The sequence below is a fragment of the Phascolarctos cinereus genome, unplaced genomic scaffold, assembly GCF_003287225.1.
Source record: "Phascolarctos cinereus isolate Bilbo 61053 unplaced genomic scaffold, phaCin_HiC Scaffold_5;HRSCAF=322, whole genome shotgun sequence".
NCBI lineage: Eukaryota > Metazoa > Chordata > Mammalia > Diprotodontia > Phascolarctidae > Phascolarctos > Phascolarctos cinereus.
In genome coordinates this window covers 10,573,492-10,594,102 of record NW_027555958.1, presented here as the reverse complement: position 1 = coordinate 10,594,102, position 20,611 = coordinate 10,573,492, and the positions used below count along the sequence as shown (strand labels likewise).

General features: G+C 47.2%; 1 protein-coding gene across 3 annotated transcripts in view; it reads left to right on the top strand.

Annotated features, from left to right (window-relative positions):
- INPP5D (inositol polyphosphate-5-phosphatase D) overlaps nucleotides 1-20,611 on the top strand; it is a 139,076-nt gene that overhangs the window by 92,148 nt on the left and 26,317 nt on the right. For all 3 annotated transcript variants that reach the window (XM_020972102.2, XM_020972103.2, XM_020972101.2), the window contains exons 14-22: nucleotides 1,315-1,432; nucleotides 3,717-3,813; nucleotides 6,013-6,151; nucleotides 7,726-7,834; nucleotides 7,918-8,006; nucleotides 9,319-9,400; nucleotides 12,510-12,599; nucleotides 15,132-15,245; nucleotides 16,977-17,059. In XM_020972102.2, the coding sequence (XP_020827761.1) occupies nucleotides 1,315-1,432; nucleotides 3,717-3,813; nucleotides 6,013-6,151; nucleotides 7,726-7,834; nucleotides 7,918-8,006; nucleotides 9,319-9,400; nucleotides 12,510-12,599; nucleotides 15,132-15,245; nucleotides 16,977-17,059 (921 nt within the window). The remainder of the gene's footprint in view (nucleotides 1-1,314; nucleotides 1,433-3,716; nucleotides 3,814-6,012; nucleotides 6,152-7,725; nucleotides 7,835-7,917; nucleotides 8,007-9,318; nucleotides 9,401-12,509; nucleotides 12,600-15,131; nucleotides 15,246-16,976; nucleotides 17,060-20,611) is intronic.

Below are 20,611 nucleotides of genomic sequence, written 5' to 3'. Positions count from 1 at the left end.
CGAGGACAGACAAAGGGATTGTTTGGTCATCTCATCAAAGGATAGTCTAGACATTCTTCCTGAAGTCCCCGTCTCTACTTCTCCCCAGTCCTTCTCCTCTCACCTCCCGCCACGCTTCTGCCTCCAGTCAGACGGGCACAGGTCCAAGGCCAAATAATCTGCTCCCTACCTGAACAAGAACCCAACCAATAGGACTCCAGTCCTCAAAGGGGGAAGCCATCATACCCCAAGGCAGCCTATCCCACTAGGGGGCAGCTCTCATTGTTAGGAAACATGTCCCTCCATCCTGCCCAAGTCACCCTCTTTGTAAGTCCTATCTCGTGCTCTATTTCTGGGGCCGAGCACACCAGCCCAAGCCCTGCCTTTTGCTTCTGCATGACCATATATGTGCAGCCTCAGACCAAACACTTGACACTTACTAGCTGTGTGGCAAGTCACTTAACCCCAATTGCCTTAAAAAAAAAGTATGTGTGTGTGTATGTGTGTGTGTGTGTGTGTGTGTGTGTATCTCTCTCTCTCTCTCTCTCTCTCTCTCTCTCTATATATATATATATATATATATATATATATATATGTGTGTGTACATATATATATATATATATATATATATATATATATATATATATATATATATATATACATATATATATATATATATTTAAAGAGACTTCTGTTGCTCTGCTCTGAGCCTTTTCTTTTTCAGACTGTTCCTTTAAAGGATCCTCATGTGGTATGTGGTATGATTGGCACCATGGATAGAGCATTGAACTTCAAATGGAAGACCCGGGTTCAAATCTTGCCTCAGACATTTATTAGCTGTGTGGCCTCGGGCAAGGCACTTACCATTTCTGTGCCTCATTTTCCGCACCTGTAAAATGAGGGGGTTGGACTCAGTGGCTGCTAGGGTTCCTTCCAGTTCTGTCTGCGATCCTATGATGCCTTCACCATCCTTGTCGCACTGCCCCACCTCCCCAGCTTATCAGTGTCCCTAAACTATGGTGCCTAGAACTGCTCACATCGCACCACATGTGCTCCAGACAGGCCAGAGTGCAACTGGGCCAACACCTCCGGAAGCCTGGGTGCAGTGCCTCTCTGATGCTGCCAGATGCCCCATCTGCATTCCTGGCTTTTGTGCAACACCACTGACTCCTAGGCAGCTTGCAAACCATTGCACTCCGCCCCCTGATTTTGAGGCAGATGCTTGCTTCCCTCTCTGCTACCCAATGGGCCCCAGACAGTGAGGCGAGGCTACCTGAGCTGCTCCCTCCCGGGATGTACCAATGCTTGCTATGCCCTGTTTGTCTCCCCTGCTAGATAGCCATCCACACCCTCTGGAACATCCGGATCGTCGTGCTGGCCAAGCCAGAACATGAAAACAGGATCAGCCACATCTGCACAAACAACGTGAAGACTGGGATCGCCAACACTCTTGGTAAGAATGAGGAGGAAACGAAATCCCATTTTCTCTCACGTGGCTGCTGTTCCCATGGTACATGGACAGGTGTTTCCCTACTAGCCTGAGAATCCCCTAGAATTCTTGCAGGAACCATCGGGGGCTTCTGGAGAAAGAGAGCAAGGGCAAGAAGAAGCAGTGAGTGGCCTTCAGGGAGAAGCCAAGGGAGAAGTCACTGGCATATGTCAACTGGCAAGGTCAAGGGAAAGTTAACAATGGGATGAGGCTAAGAAGTGAGACACGGCGTTCAGTGCTTGGGTGGTAGTGATTAGTCTTACTGATCACATCTCCTGTCTTTCTGAGGCCCCACATTTTAGAAACGACATTGAGGGACAGCGAGATGGTGCAGTGGATAGAGCAGCAGCCCTGAAGTCAAGAGGACCTGAGTTCAAACCTGGCCTCAGAACAAACACTTGACACTTACTAGCTATGTGACCCTGGGTGAGTCACTGAACTCCAATTGGAAAGAGAGAGAGAGAGAGAGAGAGAGGAGAGAGAGAGAGAGAGAGAAGAGAGAGAGAGAAGAAGAGAGAGAGAGAGAGAGAGAAGAGGAGAGAAGAGGAAGAAAAGAAAGAAGAAAGAAGAAAGAAAGAGAGAGGAAGAAAGAGAGAAAGAGAGAAAGAGAGAGGAAGAAAGAAAGAAAGAAGGAAAGAAAGAAAGAAAGAGCGAGAGAGAGAGAGAAAGAAAGAAAGAAGGAAAGAAGAAAGAAAGAAAGAAAGAAAGAGAGAGGGAGAGAGAAAGAGAGAGAGAGAGAGAAAGAAAGAAAGAAGGAAGAAAAAGAAAGAAAGAAAGAAAGAAAGAGAGAAAGAGAGAGGAAGAAAGAAAGAAAGAAGGAAAGAAAGAAAGAAAGAGAGAAAGAAAAGGAAGGACATTGATAATCTGGAGAGTGGCTAGAGGAGGGCAGCCAGGACAGTGAAGGGACTTGTGGTCATGCTGTACAAGAACTGGTCACAGGAACTTGGGCTTTTTCTCCTAGAGAAGACTTGGGTGGCACAGTTAACTGTTATTGTACTTGAAGCACTGTTCTAATGAAGAGGGATTCTGTTTGGCCTTAGAGAGCAGCTGAAGAGGCAGTGAGGAAGTGGCAAAGAGGGGAATTCTGCCTCGCTGTCAGGAAAGATTTCCCACCAAAGTGGAATAGGCTGCCATTGGAGACAGTGGACTTCCTTCACTTGTGGTCATTGAATTGTAGATTTAAAGGGACATAAGTGACAGATGGCACAGTGGGTAGAGTGCTGGGCTTGGAGTCAGGAAGGATCATCTTCCTGAGTTCAAATCCAGACTCAGATACTTCCTAGCTGGGTGACCCTGAGCAAGTCACTTAACACTGTTTGCCTCAGTTTCCTCATCTGTAAAATGAGCTGGAGAAGGAAATGGCAAACCACTCTAGTATCTCTGCCAAGAAAACCCCAAATGGGGTCACGGAGAGTCGGACATGGTTCAACAACAATGACATTCTCGATGAGTAGGAGATGCTTATTTTCTGCCTGCTGCAGGAGAACAAACACTGGTAGCTCCCTTTAAATTTCAGGACCCCAAGTCAAAGCTCCAGCCACCCCACCTTAGTTAGGGCTCTGGGAAGATAGTCAAACCTCAGTCTGTTCTGTAGGTGAGAGGATTGAGGCTATTCGATGGGAACCTACTCAGATGCTTGAACTCAAGTCAACCCCTTTACCCACCCCAACCCTTTCTGCTGTTCTCCGCAGTCTCTGAGTGAGAGATCTGGTACCTCACCTGCTCTCTTCATCCTGCCGTACCTTGTTCTCCCAAGACCTAAAGCTTTGGGGTTTCCCTCAGTTGTCCTCTGGAGATAAGAAGCTTTGTCACTTCGTGCACTTCCCCAAATGCTGCTAGAAGTCTTGAAGCTGACAGATTTCTCCTGTGCTCCCCTCCCCGCCCCTGTTTAGTAGGGAGAGAAATTCTGGTTTTGTCATCAGCCCTACGTCCATGATTCCTTTTGATTATTTTGGCACTCATTTAGAAACAACCTCTTCTTAGAGGTGAGGAAAGTCCAATCTTATATGTCTTCCTGAACTTTCCCTGGGAAATCGCACCTGTCATTTCCCCCTCCTCTGTCCTGTCTTCACTACCCCCAAATGAAGGCTGTTTTTTTTCCTTCTTTGCCTCCCTTTTCTCCTCTTTGCTAGCCCCTCCTACACCCTCCCCTGACTGTCCTGTGCTTGCATGTATCTGTTATCCCTCCTGTTGAAGGTAGATTGAATCTTTGCCTTGATAACAGTGTTCTCCTCCTTTCCATCCCCAGGTAATAAAGGAGCTGTGGGTGTCTCATTCATGTTCAATGGAACTTCCCTGGGATTTGTGAACAGCCACTTAACTTCAGGAAGTGAAAAGAAACTTAGGTAAAATGCACTGACCTCAGAAGACTCATGTTGGGAGGGGGTCCTCCTATTCTCTCTCTGGCCAGTAGCTGCTGAGTCAGGTGTCACGGGCATGTCATCATAGGGGGGCTCAGGTCACCTTGGGTCTCCACGTGGGGCAGAAGGAAGGCAGTGATGGCCTTTGAGGACAGATGTGGGTGGCCTGGAGAGTGGAAGGGATTTCTCCAGAATTTAATGATCTAGTTAATGCCTAAAACAGATGTCCAAAGGTCTTTGCCTTGGGAGAGTAAGATTAGGGCATCTTTGCAAGTAAAAGTTATTTTTTTTTATCATTTCCATGTACTACTGAAAGGTGTCCCCAAAGTTTTACTGCAGTTTTTAAGTCATTAGACTTTTAAGACATCCTGTATATCTTCTGTCTATTCATAACCATCATTTCTGCATATATCATTGCCCTTCTTCTACTCAGAGATCCAACACTTACAAGCAAGGTAAGACAAAAGAAAGAAGCATTCATCCAATTAGCCACCACACAGACCTAGTCTGAAGAGTCTAGGCAGTGTCCTGTATCCATAGCAAGAGGAGGGAAAACAGTTCAACAAAATAAACCAACACACCGACCAAGTCTGCCAATGTATGCAGTGCTCCATAGCCTTGGTCCCCCATATCCACCAGGAAGGGCGAGAGGAGCGGGCCCCTTACCCTATTCTCTGAGCTCCAGCCTGGGCAACACACTTAAATTCAAGGAACATTTATTAGGCGCTTACTGTGTGCCAAGTACTGTTTGAAGCACAGGAAAGACAAAGATAACGAATGACATAGACTTTGCCCTCCAGAAGCTAACATTCTACTAGGGACACACTATGTTTACACAACTAACAATAATAACAGCTCACATTTATATAATGCCTGCCATGTGCCAGACATTTTACAAATATCATCTCATTTGGGTCCCAGAACAACCCTGGGAGGTAGGTGATATCTATATATTATCTCCATTTTACAGATGAGGAAGCCAAGGCAAATAGGGTTAAGTGACTTGCCTAGGGTCACACAGCTAGTAAGTGTCTGAGGTCATATTTGAACTGAGGTCCTCCTAACCCTAGCCCTGGCACTCTGGGCGTTGCGTCACCTAGCAGCCCTTAACACAGATCAGCTAATACAAGATAAATTAAGAAAAGAGAGGATGTGGACACCTGAAGGGGTAGGGGTGGGAGTGTTGTCTAGAGAATGAGAAGGATTTCTAGTAATTTCTTGATCTCAATTTAGCTAACACCTAAAAAGCTAGTTTCACTGATGGGGGTAGGGCAGGGAGGCAGGTAAGCTAGTCAGCGAGGTAGATAGACAGGCCTAAAGACAGGAGGATCTGAGTTCAAATCCAGCCTCAGACACTTACTAGCTTTATGACCCTGGGCAAGTCATTTAACCTTGTTTGCTTCAGTTTCCTCATCTGCAAAATGAGTTGGAGAAGGAAATGGCAAACCACTCCAGTATCTTGGCCAAGAAAACTCCAAATGGCATCACAAAGATTAGGACCCAACTGAACTATAACAAAATAATAAAAGGAGAAGTCCAGGTTTAAACAAGCGTTATATAATATCTAATGTGTGCCGGAGACTGTGTGAGGTACTGAGGGATACAAAAAAAAAATAATGGTGTAGACCCTGCCCTCAAGGAGCTTCCATTCAAAATGACTTTTTTTTTTCTAACTAAAGCTGATTGCCCCTTCAGTTGCTGAGGAGCTCAGCTACAGACAGACCCTTTGGAGTTGTATCTGAATGAATTTTCTTGAGACTTCAGGTGTAATGGATGGGAGGGCCACAGTCAGGAAGGCTCACCTCAGATTCATCCTATCCCAGGGACCTTGGCAAGTCACTTCCCACTTCTGTGCCTCAGTTTCCTCAGCTATGAAATAAGGGAGTTGCACTTAACCTCCAAGGTCCCTGTAAACTCTAAATTCCTGGTCCTGTCATCTTGCCAGTGACCCAGCCTCCAGATGGCTCTGCCCAATCCCAGAGCTTCAGCAGCAGCTGCCCATTGGGAGAGAGATGCTCGAGGCAGCAGAGGTCCTGGGTATCCCCAGAAGAAGCAGCATGGAGCCCCCACCATGACCCTGGCTTCCCCTGAGAGAGTGCCCTCCACTCTGCCTGGAAGCTCCCTGCCTAGGATGCTCAGAGGGCCGGCCAGGTGCCCTGATGCTTGTGTCTGTCGCTCCCTCAGGCGGAATCAGAACTACATGAGCATCCTCCGGTTCCTGGCCCTGGGAGACAAGAAGCTGAGTCCCTTCAACATCACTCACCGCTTCACACACCTCTTCTGGTTGGGAGATCTGAACTACAGACTGGAGCTGCCACCCTCGGTGAGGAAGCCCCTCTTCCAGGCCAGCCTTTCCCAAGGCCCCCAGCGTCCTCCCTGTCCCCTGTCCCCATCTTTAGATAACTAGGACCACTCCAGGGGGGCAGGAGCAGCCAAGCCTTAGTCCTGGGGCCGTGTGTATCCCTCCAGAGCTCTGGGAGGAAGCCATGCCACCGATGTTCTGACTGAGGGCTGGAGCAGAGCCTGCATTCTTGTCCAGGGACTGAGTCCGCTGACGGTCGTGATGATGGCCGCCATTCCTGTAGCACTTTGACAGTGTGCAGAGCCCTCTCCACCTCTCATCTCATCTAATCCTCACAAAAGCCCTGTGAGGTGGATGCTGTTATGATTACAGTTTGAAGATGAGGCAAAATGCTTTGCCCAGGGTCACCTAGCCAGTAAGAGGCTGAGGCAAGGCTTGAAAGTCCAGGACGTTCTCTCCACTGCGCCGCCTTGCTCCCTTACTGCCTCTGAAGTCCCTTCCGGCACTTTGGATTTTCAAAGTGCTTCCAACCTACTGACTACCTGGGTGAGTGTGACCTTGGAGAAGTCACTCATCCTCCCTACTCCGTAAAATGAGGAAAGTGGAACTAGACCACCCGTTAGGTTAGTTCCATGATCCCATTATCTTCTCTGGGTCTCAGTTTCCTCGTCTGTAAAATGAAAACAGGGCAGCTGGGGGCACCATAGCACACAGAGCACCAGGCCTGGCATCAGGAAGACTCATCTTTGTGAGTTCAAAGCTAACCTCAGACGCTTACTAGCTTTGTGACCCTGGGCAAGTGACTTCACCCTGTTTGCCTCAGTTTCCTCATCTGTTAAATGGGCTGGAGAAGGAAATGGCAAACCCCTCTGGCATCTCCAAGAAAACCCCAAATGGGGTCATGAAGAGTTAGTAAACATGACTGAAATGACTGAACAATAACAAAAATGAGAAGGGTTGAGCTAGACGGTCTTTGGTATCACCTCCAACTCTAAATCTGTGATCCTAAGACTTGCCAGTCATAGCTAGCATATGTCTGAGTCAGGACTTACAGCCAGGTCAATCAGTCAATCAATAAACATTGATTAAGTGCCTGCTATGTGCCAGGCACTGTTCTGAGCTCTGGGAATACAAAGAAAGGCAAGAGAAGGTTGCCAGGTCTTCCAGACTTCCAGGCATGCATTCTAGCCTCTTTTCCAGGCTGCCTCTGGGGTGGATGAATAGGAATGAGAACCCAGCCCCTCCCCCCAACAGTGAAGCCTGGCTGCAAGTGGCACAGTTTCAGGTCTTAGGATGCCCCTGCCCCAGCCAGGGCTGCACTGCCCAGGGACGCTCCAGCCAGGGATACTCTGCCTAGGACTGCCCCTCCCAGGGACGCTCCAGCCAGGGATACTCTGCCTAGGACTGCCCCTCCCAGGGACGCCCCAGCCAAGGCTGCCCTGCCCAGGACTGCCCCTCCCAGGGATGCCCTGCCCAGGGATGCCCCAGCCAGGGCTGCCCTGCCCAGGACTGCCCCTCCCAGGGCTGCCCCGCCCCGGGCTGCCCCAGCCAGGGCACTGAGCCCCTCCATGACCCCTGCATCCTCTTCCTTCCAGGAAGCAGAGAACATCGTCCAGAAGATCAGGCAGCAGCAGTACTCGGAGCTGCTGCTTCATGACCAGCTCCTCACGGAGCGCAAAGACCAGAAGGTCTTCCTGCATTTTGGTAAGAGGCGACCCTTCGGGGCTGGGCAGAGCAGTGGCAGCAGAAGACCTGCCCGTGGCTCTAACAAGGCCCCTCTCTTTCAGAGGAGGAAGAGATCACCTTCGCTCCCACCTACCGCTTTGAAAGGCACACCCGTGAAAAGTACGCCTACACTAAGCAGAAAGCCACCGGGGTAGGTGCCCCTTCCATTGTTTTCTCCAGGGGACAGCAGAAAAATGCACTGGAGAGGGAGTTGGGGGCCCTGGGTTCAAATGTCTGATTTGGCCTGTGTGACCTTGGGCAAGTTGCCTGTTCAGGCTTTTGCTTCCTCATCAGTAAACCGCAGGGGAGGGGCTGGACTTGATGGCCTCTGGGGTCTTTTCCAGCTCAAGATCTATGATTCTATATGTGCCCTTGGGAAAGTCACTGATTTATCTAAGCCTCAGTTTCCTCTTCTGTAAAATGAAGGGGGTTGGGCTAGATGGTCTCAGCAGTCCCCCAGCCACAGATCTGTGATCTCTCCCTTCTACCTCCTCTGGCCCAATGTCACCAAACTAAGAGTTAAGCCCCTTTACAGTCATAGACTGAGGGATGGGAGGGACATTCCAAGGCTATCTAGCCCAAGCCGTTACTTTACAGATAAAGATCTTAGATGCCCATGGAGGTCAAATGACAATGTTATAGAAAAATAGATGATGAGCCAGAAGGGCCCTCATTTTACAAAAGGGGAAACTGAGGCCCAGGAAGGTGAAGTGATTTGCTCAAGTCACATGGGTAGGTGGTCAGTGTCAGAGTTGGGATTTGAACCCAGGTCTTATGACTCCAAGAGCCGGTGCTCTAGGCTGGGAAGATAAAGAGCATCTCTAGAGAAACGCGTGGTGGTGAGGGATCATGGAGTCGTGGAAAGGGTGCTGGATTTGCAGTCAGGAGGCCTGGTTACAAATTCCAGATTTGCCCCGACTATCTTTGTGACCTTGGCTAAATCACAGGGCTATTCTCTGGGTCTCACTTTCTTCATCTGCAAATTGTGGGGGGGGGAGCGGACTGGCCGATCACTAGGTCATTGTCCCAGCTTCCCATCCCGTGGCCCCACAAGGAATCAGATGCCTGTGAATTGTCCCCAAGCTGGAGCCCCTGTGGGTGAGAAGACTAGTTGTTGTGGAGTCATTTCAGGCGTGTCTGACTCTTCGTGACCCCATCTGGAGTTTTCTTGGCAGAGATTCTGGACTGGTTAGCCATTTCCTTCTCCAGCTCATTTTACAGATGAGGAAACTAAGGCAAACAGGGTGAAGTGACTTACCCAGAGTCACACAGCTAGTACATGTCTGAGCCAGATTTAAACTCAAGAGGATGAGTCTCACTGACTTCAAGCCCCGTGCTCTGTCCACTGTGCCACCTAGAAACCGCCAAAAACAATGGTTCATGCCAAGTTAAGTTTCTCTTTTTCCAATGAAAAGTAGGAAAAGGATTCTTTAAATTTGGTCTCTCCCCTCTTTTCTTGGCAGATGAAATACAATTTACCATCTTGGTGTGATCGTGTGCTTTGGAAATCCTATCCCCTCGTGCATGTGGTATGTCAGTCGTATGGTGAGTAGACTCAGGATGGAGTCAGCCAGGCATCATGCATAGCCCAGAGGGTGGAGAGCAAAGAGCTCCAAGGTCATCCAACTATCGTTTATGACATGACTCAGGGCCTCAGTCTACCCACATGTCAAATCAGAGAAATATCTGCAATTCTACTCTAGTGATCAAGATGTTAAAGGACCTAACTGACCACCAGACAGGCGCCAGAGCAACGTAACAGTAGCTAATGTTTATGTGATGCCTACTATGGACATTTAATATACATGATCACCGTGCTAAGCACTTTACATATATTATCTCATTGGATACTCAGAACAACCCTGGGAGGTAGCTGCTTTTGTTATCACAATTTTTACAGATGAGGAAACTGAGGCAGACAGGTTAAATGACTTGCCCAGGGTCAGACAGCTAATAAGTCTCTGAAGCTGGATCTGAACTCATCTTCCTGAATCTAGGATCAACCCTCTGTCCACTGTGCCACCTACCTGCCTTTAAGTGAATGAGCTAAAAATTCATTAATTTGGGATAAAGGAAATAGCTTGCTAAGACGACAGGTTTCTGAGTAGCTGGTGATGGAACACCATGATGGAAGTTCTTCCGCAGGACTTGCCTATGGCAAAGAAGTCACGGATCCCAATCCAAAGCAGGGAGGGGAAGGAGAAGGGGGAGAAGATCTCTCTGCTTCATTGGTTCCATAATGAGTCTGTATTGTTGAGATTTTTTTTAAAAAAGCAAATTTATCAATGTAAAGCACGGAATAGTGACTCCTAGATCAGTCTTAGAGTCAATTTACATCCTATCTCTGACACGACCTGGTTGTTACCCAACTTCTTGGTGCCTTGAACAGCTCTCAGAGATTTCAGATGAGTTTCAGATGTTTCAGAAGTTTCAGATGAGTCACCATTCTGCAGTGGTGGAGAGTTTCCACTCTGGAAGTTCTCTGCACCAGTGAAATCACTATGTGAATTAAGATACAAATCAATTCACATCAGGTGAATGGGAAAATGGCCATTTTACCATAAGAACTGCAAATGCAAAAAAAAAATTATATATATGAAGTATCTAAAAGCATTTAAAATATATCTTGAGGCTAAAGTTTAAACACAGTAAATGGAGATATAGTTATCTTTCTGAATCTTAGGTTTGAAAAAAAACTGCTCATTTTAGACTGGAGTCCTATCACTGGCAAGTAACCTCAGGATTTAGTGAGGAATTCTAGAAATATTTTATATTAAACTCAACGAGAATCACTTCTCCCACATCTGAGGACCATACTAGAGTTGAGTGGCTTTTGAGGCATTTCCATATTTCAGCATGCATACACTAAGCAGTCAGGGGCCACGAGTTTCCTGATTAGAAAAGCATATCACTTGGCAATTAATCTCTATTAAATTTCATTTTTGGTTCAGCTCATTATTCTAGCCCATTGGGATCTTGTAAAAAACTATTGTCATCCACGTTAGCTGTTCCTTGAAGCTTTGGGTCATGTATATTTTGATAAACGCAGGACATGCTTTTATCCACTCAGTTGACAACCACTGATTAATTATATCTAGGTCCCTGCTGTATAAATAATGAATTCCATGAAGTGGTCATGTTATTCAAATTTTTACTACAATGCCATATTTTATATAAGTAGAACATCAAATAGTGTGGGTTTTAATATATGTGATCACCTGCTGGGTAGATTCATATTCTGTCACCAAAAAAATGTTAATCAGAACCTGGCCAAGAACAGATCCCCAATTACTCCTCTACAAGCCTTCCTCCAGATTTATATCAATCCATTCATTGCTATTCTTTGGGTGTGTTCCTTCCATATGCTTTTGAGTTGAAAATTTTTTTCTCCCTTTTTCTCCCCCACCCCCTCCCCAAGACGGTGCACAATCTGACATAGGCTTTACATTTACATACCCATTAAACATATTTTCACATTAGTGAAGTTGTAAGTAAAAATTAAAACCAATAGGAGGAACCATCAGAAAGATGAAACGAAATTCAACTTAAGGTAAAATTAAGTGAGAGCGATTCGACTTCCATAGTTCTTTCTTTGGATGTGGACAGCATTTTCCATCCCGAGGCCTCTGGAGATGTCTTAGATCCTTGTAATGCTGAGAAGGGTTCAGTTTAACAATATTAGTCATTGCATAACGTGGCTGCTATTGTATACAAAGTCCTCTGGGTTCTGCTCACTTCACTCCGCATCAGACCATATAAGTCTTCCCAGGTTTTTCTGAAGTCAGTCTGTTCATCATTTCTTATAGAACAATAGTATTCCATTACATTCATATACCACAACTTGCTCAGCCATTCCCCAATGGATGGGCATCCTCTCAATTTCCAATTCTTTGCCACCACAAAAAGAGCTGCTATGCATATTTTTGTACATGTGGGTCCTTTTCCCATTTGTTTGATCTTTTTGGGATGTAGCCCTAGAAGTGCTATTGCTGGATCAAAGGGTATGCACATTTTTGTAGCCCTCTGGGCATAGTTCCAAATTGTTCTCCAAAATTGTTGGATCATTTCACAACTCCACCAACAATGTATTAGCGTTCCAATTTTCCCACAATCTCTCCAACATTTATCATTTTCCTGTTTTGTCATGTTGGCCAGTCTGATAGGTGTGATGTGGTTGGGTGTGTTCCTTCAACCAGTTTTAACCTACCTAACTAGATTATTGCTAACCCACATCTCTCCATCTTATGTGTAAGAATAACTTGAGAGATCTTGTCAAATGCACTGCCGAAATTCCAGTAAATCATAGCTGTAGTTTTCCCTAATGGACCCATACCAGAGTATCCAGGCTAATAGCCCACTTGCTTCCATTCCAAGGTTCTCCTGGGAGAGGCCAGAATTACCCCAGGACGAGGTTTTGAGCATGTTCAGACCCAGGGGGCTCAGTACTCTCTGTAATTTCTACAGAGCATCTGCTTCGTACTTAGACTGGTCCTTGCAGATCCAGAAGAAACTCCAAGAGATTGGTGGGGAAGAGGAGTGTCCAGAGAGGGTGAACCTGGTGCTATCCCTGGTCCTGAACAGACACATGTGTGCGCCCACAGACACACACCTACCATACTCACATGAACCCCATTTTTTCTTGTTCCCTTTTCAGGTAGCACCAGTGACATCATGACAAGTGACCACAGTCCTGTCTTCGCCACATTTGAAGCAGGGGTCACCTCCCAGTTTGTCTCCAAGAATGGTCAGTGCCTGAGTACATTCTCTATTTTCTTTAGCACAAAGTCATATCCCATTTCTATAGGACTTTAAGATTGGTCAAAATGCTCCCATTCCCATAACCCTGGGTAAGGAGGAGTATTTGAATCTCTATCCTCATTTTACATATAAGGAAACCAAAATACCAAGAGGTAGAGAGCCAGAATTATAGTAGCTTGAGTTAGAATTGGGTTTCAGACCAAGGTCTCTTGTGCTTCCAGGACTCCTCCCACACAAATCTATAGCTTTTAGTGAAGCCCTGCCCCTTCTGAACTGGCCACTCCGCATAGGGGGAGTATTTTGGACTGGGCCTTGGAACACCTGCCTTCCACCTGGATAAGGTGACTCACAGGCCAGGCAAGTGAACATTCTTCTCTGAGCCTGTTTCCTCATCTGAACGATCAGATCAATAATGACTATTCATTGCAGTTGCAAGCCTTTGAGTCATATAATCATAGACTTAGAACCCAAGAGAATATAAGAGATCATTCAGTCCAACCTCCTCATTATGGAGAAGAGAAACTGGGGCTTAGAGAGGAAGTAATTGGCCTTGGGTCACACAAGTAGGAAGTGTCAGAATTTGGAATTTGAACCCAGATCATAGGACCATAGACTTAAACTGGAATGGATGTTAGAGACCATTGAGACCAGCCCCCCTTATTTCACAGATGAGGAAACTGAAGCAAAGAGAAGCTGGGATTGGCCCCAGGTCACATGGCTACTAAGTGCCTGGGGCAGGATTTGAACCCTGGTCTTCCTGACTCCAAGGCCAGTGCTTTATTCACTGTGCCACCCAGCTTCTAGTGTGGCATTTTGTCAGATATTCCTGAAGTCAGGGTGAACTACCTCCCTTTCTCAGTCTTTCTTGACTTGAAGTGGGAAACATCCCAGGACCAGACAGAGAGAAGGACTAGAAGGTGAGCATCCTAGTCTGTCAGAAAGCCTCTTGAGCCTCCATGATCCGGCCCCCCTTTCCTTACTCAGCCTTCATACCATGGCTCCCTCAGTGGCTCTTAACACAATCTCCTCCAGAAACGGAACTGAGTGGAGCTCAGAAACCCTGGTTCAGATGGCTTGCATGAGACAGAATCTGATTGTAGGAGATTTCATGTTTTAAAAATTGTCTCACTGCGTTTTAGCTTTACGTCTTAGTAATTTCTGAAAATATCGTGCCTCCCCTATGAATTGAACCATCCTTTGAAACAAAGAAGAACAGTCGAGCAGATAAATGCCAGTGGAGTGCTGATGTCCGAGGACCCATCCCCTTCTGCCTGGGGATGCCCTTCCTCTCTGGTGCGAGAGGAGAGAGCTGAGCTTCATTATCTGTTCTCTGGGACCATCGTTGAGGGAAGGGATTGTTGGAGCTTTGGTCTCAGCTTCCCCAGCACAGCTCCTGGCACATAGGGAGCACTGAAGAAGTGCTGATTGATTGACTGAACATTGCTGTTTCCTTTATTCAGAGTTATGCCACCTTTAAATGGTTTTCATTTATTATTTGTATTATTATTACTATTAATAATAATAGTAGCTACCATTTAGGTAGTACTTTAAGCTTAACAAATATCATCTCATTTTGACAACCATGGGGAGGGGGAGGTACTATTATTACTCTCATTTTACAGGTGGGGAATCTGAAGCAGACAGACTAAGTGACTTGCCCAGGGTCTCTCAGCTAGGAAGTGAGGTAGAATTTGAACTCAGGTCTTTCTGACTCTATCCACTGAGCCATCAAGCTCTGCTGTTGTAGCCAAGAATTTGAACTCAGGTCTTTCTGACTCTATCCACTGAGCCATCAAGCTCTGCTGTTGTAGCCATCGGGTTTATTTTCCTTTTGGTTCTCTTTGCGCCACTTTGCATCAGTTCATTCAAAATCCTCTGACCTCCTAGCGATCAATTATTTTTATTGTTTAGTGGTGTCTCACTCTTTGTGACCCCAGTGGAGGGTTTCTTGGCAAAGATGCTGGAGTGGTTGGCCATTTTCTTCTCCAGCTCATTTTCAGATGAGGAAACTGATGCAAACAGGGTGAAGTGACTTGCCCAGGGTCACACTGCTAGTATGTGTCTGAGGCCAGATTTGAACTCAGGACAGTGAGTCTTCCTGATGCCAGGCTCAGCATCCTATTGACTGTGCATCATCATTTCTTATTGAGTAATATATTTGATAACATTCACATGCAGACAGGGACTGCGCAAGGCACTTCATCTGGCTGGCCTTGGTTTCCCCATAAAACTTTTTGATCACTAGGTCCTTTCCAGTCCTAAATTCTATGATATTTACCTCCAGATACTTAATGAAATTAAGTCACTCAGACCATGGACCAACCCTGGACCAGGGGCTACACTTATACTAACTTCCTTGTGAACCTGTAATGGCCTCCCTAAGGAGAATGGAAACTCCTTGAGGACAAGCATTATTTTGTTTTTGTCTCTGTATCCCTAGTACCTAGCACAGTGCCTGATACATAGAAGGCACTTAATAAAAGTTTCTTTGGTTGCATTGAATTCTCCCCAATTCTAGGTCCTGGGAACGTGGACTCTCAAGGACAGATTGAGTTCCTGAAGTGCTATGCCACCTTGAAGACAAAGTCACAGACAAAATTCTACCTGGAGTTCCATTCCAGCTGCCTAGAAAGTAAGGACATTGCTACTTCCCTGCAGGCTTGAGCACATGTGCGTTGCTCTCCCTCCTTTGGCCCACTACTGCCTCTGATGGTAACCAGGGAAGTAGGCGGTTGGCTCAGGGATAGAGGCTGACAGGCCATTTCTATTTATGCTGAGATCTGGGGTGCTTTCATCAAATTTAGAAATCATTGTGGCCTCCAGGATCAGGGGTTGGGGTGGGAAGATGCCCTTCAATGTCCTCACATTGAAGGGACTTGTCCCTTGCTGGGAAGGAAGAGCTAGGTATTCATAACATAGTCTTTTCAGGTGAATTAGCTTCATTATTTCTCAAAGCGGGAGGCATAAGACAGGGCTTCATAACCTGAAGGGGGAGGTCCTGTGGACCTAAAAATGTGATAATTATATTTCAATATTATTGGTTTCTTTTGTAACCTTATATAGTTCATTTTATGCATTTAAAAAAATTCTGAGAAGGGCTCCATTTGTTTCACCAGACTGCAAAAAACACCAGAAAGATTAGGAACCCCCACCTTAAAGCAATGGAGGCTAGTCTCAAGGCAAGCTCCAAGTGGATTATGGAAGCCAGAGCAGTGAAATTCCAAATAGTATTGGTGGGGGTGGGGTGAGATAGCTAGCTATAGGATCTACTCCCTCCCAATCAGCCTCTCTTTACCTGGACAAACCAAGACAAATATTACCTTCTTTATCCCCTCTCCAGCAGTATGAGAATACATTTCTGGTATGCACTAATCTTAAGCCATATATATATTATACCTCTGGGTACCCCCATCTCACTTTGGTTTTTAACATTTGAAAACAGTCTGTGCTGGGGAAACACCTTTTGGGAGGTGCATTTCTAGCTATTCTCATCTGAGGCTGTTTCATAGGAAGAATAAGGCTGTGTGGTTTCTAATTCTGTTAGTTGGGGGGGTAGAAAATAAAGACAAAAGCCTCGCGAATAAAGAGGGTGTGCGTTCAGAGGTGCTGAGCTGAGACACTTCCCAAAGGGGTGTGATTGTGTGTGTGTGGGGGTTGCACATCTGTGCTGCCAACACAAAATCTGGCCCATCTGGATAGAGAGTGCCAGCGGTGAATCTCCCTGCTCGGGAGCCATCCTTCCTCTCTTTGGCTCATCCTGGTCCTCCATCATCACAGGGAGCTAAATGACTAGCCAGTGTCATTTCCCTGCTCAGACCTCATGGCGACCCTGGCCCACAGCTATGTCAAAGAGAGCTATAAAAGCAATGTGGCTGCAGGTACATGTGCAAGAACGGGAGCGGGCGCGGGCACACTTTAATAAAGTATGTAGACATTTGCATAGATTACTATGGAAACGGCATATTAGGAGGCTTAACTTAGAATTTCAAAAGGGTGCTATATTGAGTGGCTGTGGGAAGAGCTGGCTGTCATGTTCCTCATATCTTGTCCATGGATGTGATGATTCCCCCAGTGCCAGTTTTGTTGAGAAATGGGGGACGGGGGAGGAGGGAGAATCAATTACCTAAAAATAGTCAGATGGTGCTGCTGGAGTGCTCTGAACTAAATCCGCATCCAAACAGGGCCAGAAAGGCAGCCCTGGAGCAGCCTAAGTCCATCAGCCTAAGCCACTCCCCCTCCACCCCGAGAAGACAGGGAAAATGCATCTTGGCATAGTTAGACATAGTACTGGGGAGAGGATCACATGCCAGATTCTTGCCCTGTCTGCAGAAAGAACCCACTCTCTTCTCTGACATTCTCCCAGGTTTTGTGAAGAGTCAGGAAGGAGAAAATGAAGAAGGAACAGAAGGGGAGCTGGTGGTGAAGTTTGCTGATGACCTCCCAAAGGTGACTGGAGAAATGTGACCCAGGGATGAGGGAGGCCTCATTATTAAATGGGATGGGATGAAATCTGCTAGGGTAAACATGGACCATTTGGATGATGACGTATCAGAAAGGATGGAGACCCCAAGTTCAAGGGGCTCTGTGAGGCCACACCCTTACACCTTTATCTCATGAGCTCAATGCAGTGATAGTGTGGGTCTTGGAGCCAGGAAGACCCAAGTTCAAATCCTGTCTCACACAGTTACTAGCTATGTGACTCTAGGAGCATCACTTAACCTCTCTGTTCCTCTGCTTCCCCATCTATAAAATGGTGTTAATAATACCACCTACCTTACAGGATTGTTGTAAGGCTCAAATGAGTTAACATATGCAAAGTGCTTTACAAATCTTAAGGCACTATAGAAATTCTAGCTATTATCATCATCATTATGTCTCCACCTATGTGTTTGTTTGAAATAGCCAGCCAGAGGACACCACTGGCTCAAAGCAAAGACTAAATGGTCTCCGAGAGCAAACCTCTCATGTTTTTACAATTAGAAAAAAGCTGCACTAGCAGCTAGGTGGCGCTGCAGTGGACAGAGCGCTGGGCCTAGAGTCAGCTTGAGTTCAAATCTGGCTTCAGATGCTTCCTAACTGTGTGACCCTGGGCAAGTCCCTGTTTGCCTCAGTTCCTCATCTGTAAAATGGGCTGGAGAAGGAAATACAAAGCGCGCCAGGATCTCTGCCAAGACAACCCCAAATGGGGTCATGAAGAGTTGGACACGACTGAAAGGACTCAACAACAGCCACAAACAACACATTAAGCACAAGTGTGGGCAGTTTTTAAAGTGGAGGTTCACATGTGCCTGTAGCCATCGTGCCTCAACATGCACTGATTGCTTTTAAGTGTCATGACGCATGAACACATCCATGGGTGGATCCGTGATCTCACCGATAAAGGCATTCCCTCTGATGATGCAGATCGCAGCCCACCTGTCCCTAATCATCCTGGGCGACTTCCCATGAACTCACTCAGAGGGTCAGGGCCCTTCCTTGTGGGCCAGGGGCCTTCTTTGCTTTGTTCAGACATCCTTGGATGTTCCCAGGCTGTGCCAATGGAACACAAACTTTGGAAAGTGCTACCACGATAAAAATGTTTGAGTCCAGTCTCAGTAACACACCGTGAACTTCCTGAGAGATACCTGGCAAAGAATAGAGTCTCATCATCAGGGCGTTGGCCACCAGTGCACAAATTCTTTGTCCGTGACAATAACAATAACAACAATAATAGCTGGCATTTACATAGCACCTACTATGTGCCAGGCACCATACTATAGACACTTTACATACATATCTCATTTGATCCTCACAACCCTGAGAGGTAGGTACTATTACTATCCCCATTTTACAGATGAGGCAAACTGAAGCAAATAGAGGTTAAGTGATTTGCCCAGGGTCACACAATTAGTAAATGTCTAAAGCTGAATTTGAACTCAGTTCTTCCTGGCTCCAAGCCTAGTGCTCTAGCCACTGTGGACCTAGCTGCCTCTAGCCATGAAATAAAATATCCTAATAGATGAAAGAAATTATGGAATCCCCAAGTTAGAAGAGCCTACAAGGTTCATCTGGTCTGACCCACACCACCTAGTAATCCCTTTTCCAGTGTGTCCAAATAGTTGTCTATCCCCTGCTTGGACACCTCCAGGAACAAGGAATTCCCTACCTACCCAGACAGCCCCGTCTACCTTGGACAGCTCTAACTGTAGTTAGCAGGAGCCTTCATCATCATCAGTTTGACAGACAGAGGGTCTGCTTTGTGTAGTTCATTGCACTAAGCCCTTGGGGGAGACCCAGAGGTGAGTAGTGCATCATGCCTGTTCTCAAGAAGCTCTGAGTCTGAGTCTGGTCAGAGGCACAGGCAATTAGGATGCCGATTGGGTTATGTTGCATGTACGACTGGTGCTGCTGTGTGCCCTGTTACTCATGCAAGGGTCCAAGGAAGCGGATGAGGAGAGGTTTACCTCCAGCTTGGAAAATGAGCAAAAGTCTCAGAGGGGAAGTTTCATTTGAGTTGGGCCTTGAAGGAATGTATGTCTGTTTTCCCTCTACTATAAACTCTATGAGGGAAGGGACTGCATTCTACTCGTCTCTAAATCTACCCACCTACACACCCACCCCCAGAAATAGACAAAGAGACAGGCAGAGAGAGGAAGACAGAAGAGAGAGAGAAAGAGAGAGAGAGAGAGAGAGAAGAGAGAGAGAGAGAAGAGAGAGAGAGAAGAGAGAGAGAGAGAGAGAGAGGGAGGAGAAGGAGGAGAGAGGAGGAGGAGAGGGAGGGAGGGGAGGGGAGGGGAGAGAAGGGAGGGAGGAGGAGGGAGAAGGGAGGGAGGGAGGAGGGAGGGAGGAGGGGAGGGAGGGGAGGGAGGGGGAAGGGAGGGAGGAAGGAAGGAGGGAAGGGAGGGGAGGGGAGGGGAGGGAGGGGAAGAGGGAGAGGGGGGGGAGGGAGGGAAGAGGGGAGGGAGGAGGGGAAGGGAGGAGGAGGGGGGAGGAGGGGAGGGGGGGAGGAGAGGAGGGGGGGGGGGAGGGAGGGAGGAGGGGAGGGGAGGGGAGGAGGGAGGGGAGGGGAGGGAGGGAGGGAGGGAGGAGGAGGGGAGGGAGGGGAGGGAGGAGGGGAGGGGGGAAGGGAGGGGAGGGAGGGAGGGGAGGGGAGGGGAGAGGGGAGGGAGGGAGGGAAGGAGAGGGGAGGGGAGGGAAGAGAGGGGAGGAGGGAGGGAGGAGGGAGGGAGAGAGAGGGAGGGAAGGGGAGGGGAGGGAGGGGAGGAGGAGGAGGAGGGAGGAAGAGAAGAGATAGAAGAGAAGAGAGGGAAGGAGGAAATAGAAGGGAGGGAGGGGGAAGGGAGGGGGAGTGAGGAGAAAGAGACACAGAGAGAGAGTCAGAGACGGGGAGGGAGAGAGAATGTTGTGCGAGCTGGCACTTAGGTAAATGTTTGCTGAATTTCTGAAGGTGCCCTGGCCCCAGACCCTGGAAGCACTGTGCAACTCACAAACTAAGTGCATTCTGGGCATTGTCTCTGCCTTTTTAACATGAACTTTCCTTACACATCCATACCTTTAAAAAATGCCAAGCCTGGGGTCCTGTGCTGTCTATTCAGCCACCATCATCACAGCCTCGTGCAATTGAAAGTGATGAATTAATGAAGCATTCGATAAACACAAGCTGCTAGGCAGCAGCTTGGGTTTGGAATCAGGAAAACATCTTCCTGAGTTCAAATCCAGCCTCAGGCACTTACTAGCTGTGTGACCCTGGACAAGTCACTTCACCCTGTTTGCCTCAGTTTCCTCATCTGTAAAATGAACTGGAGAGAGAAATGGCAAACCACTCCAGAATCTTTGCCAAGAAAACCCCAAATGGGGTCGTGAGGAGTTGGACACAACCTGTGTGTCCTTAGTCAAGTTGCCTCTCTCCTCTCAGCCTCAGTTTCCTCTTTTGTAAAATGAGTGAGTTGGACCATTGACCTCTGAGGCCCCTTTGACCTCAAAATCTATGAAGTGGAAGGGAATTTCAGCCATATCTCA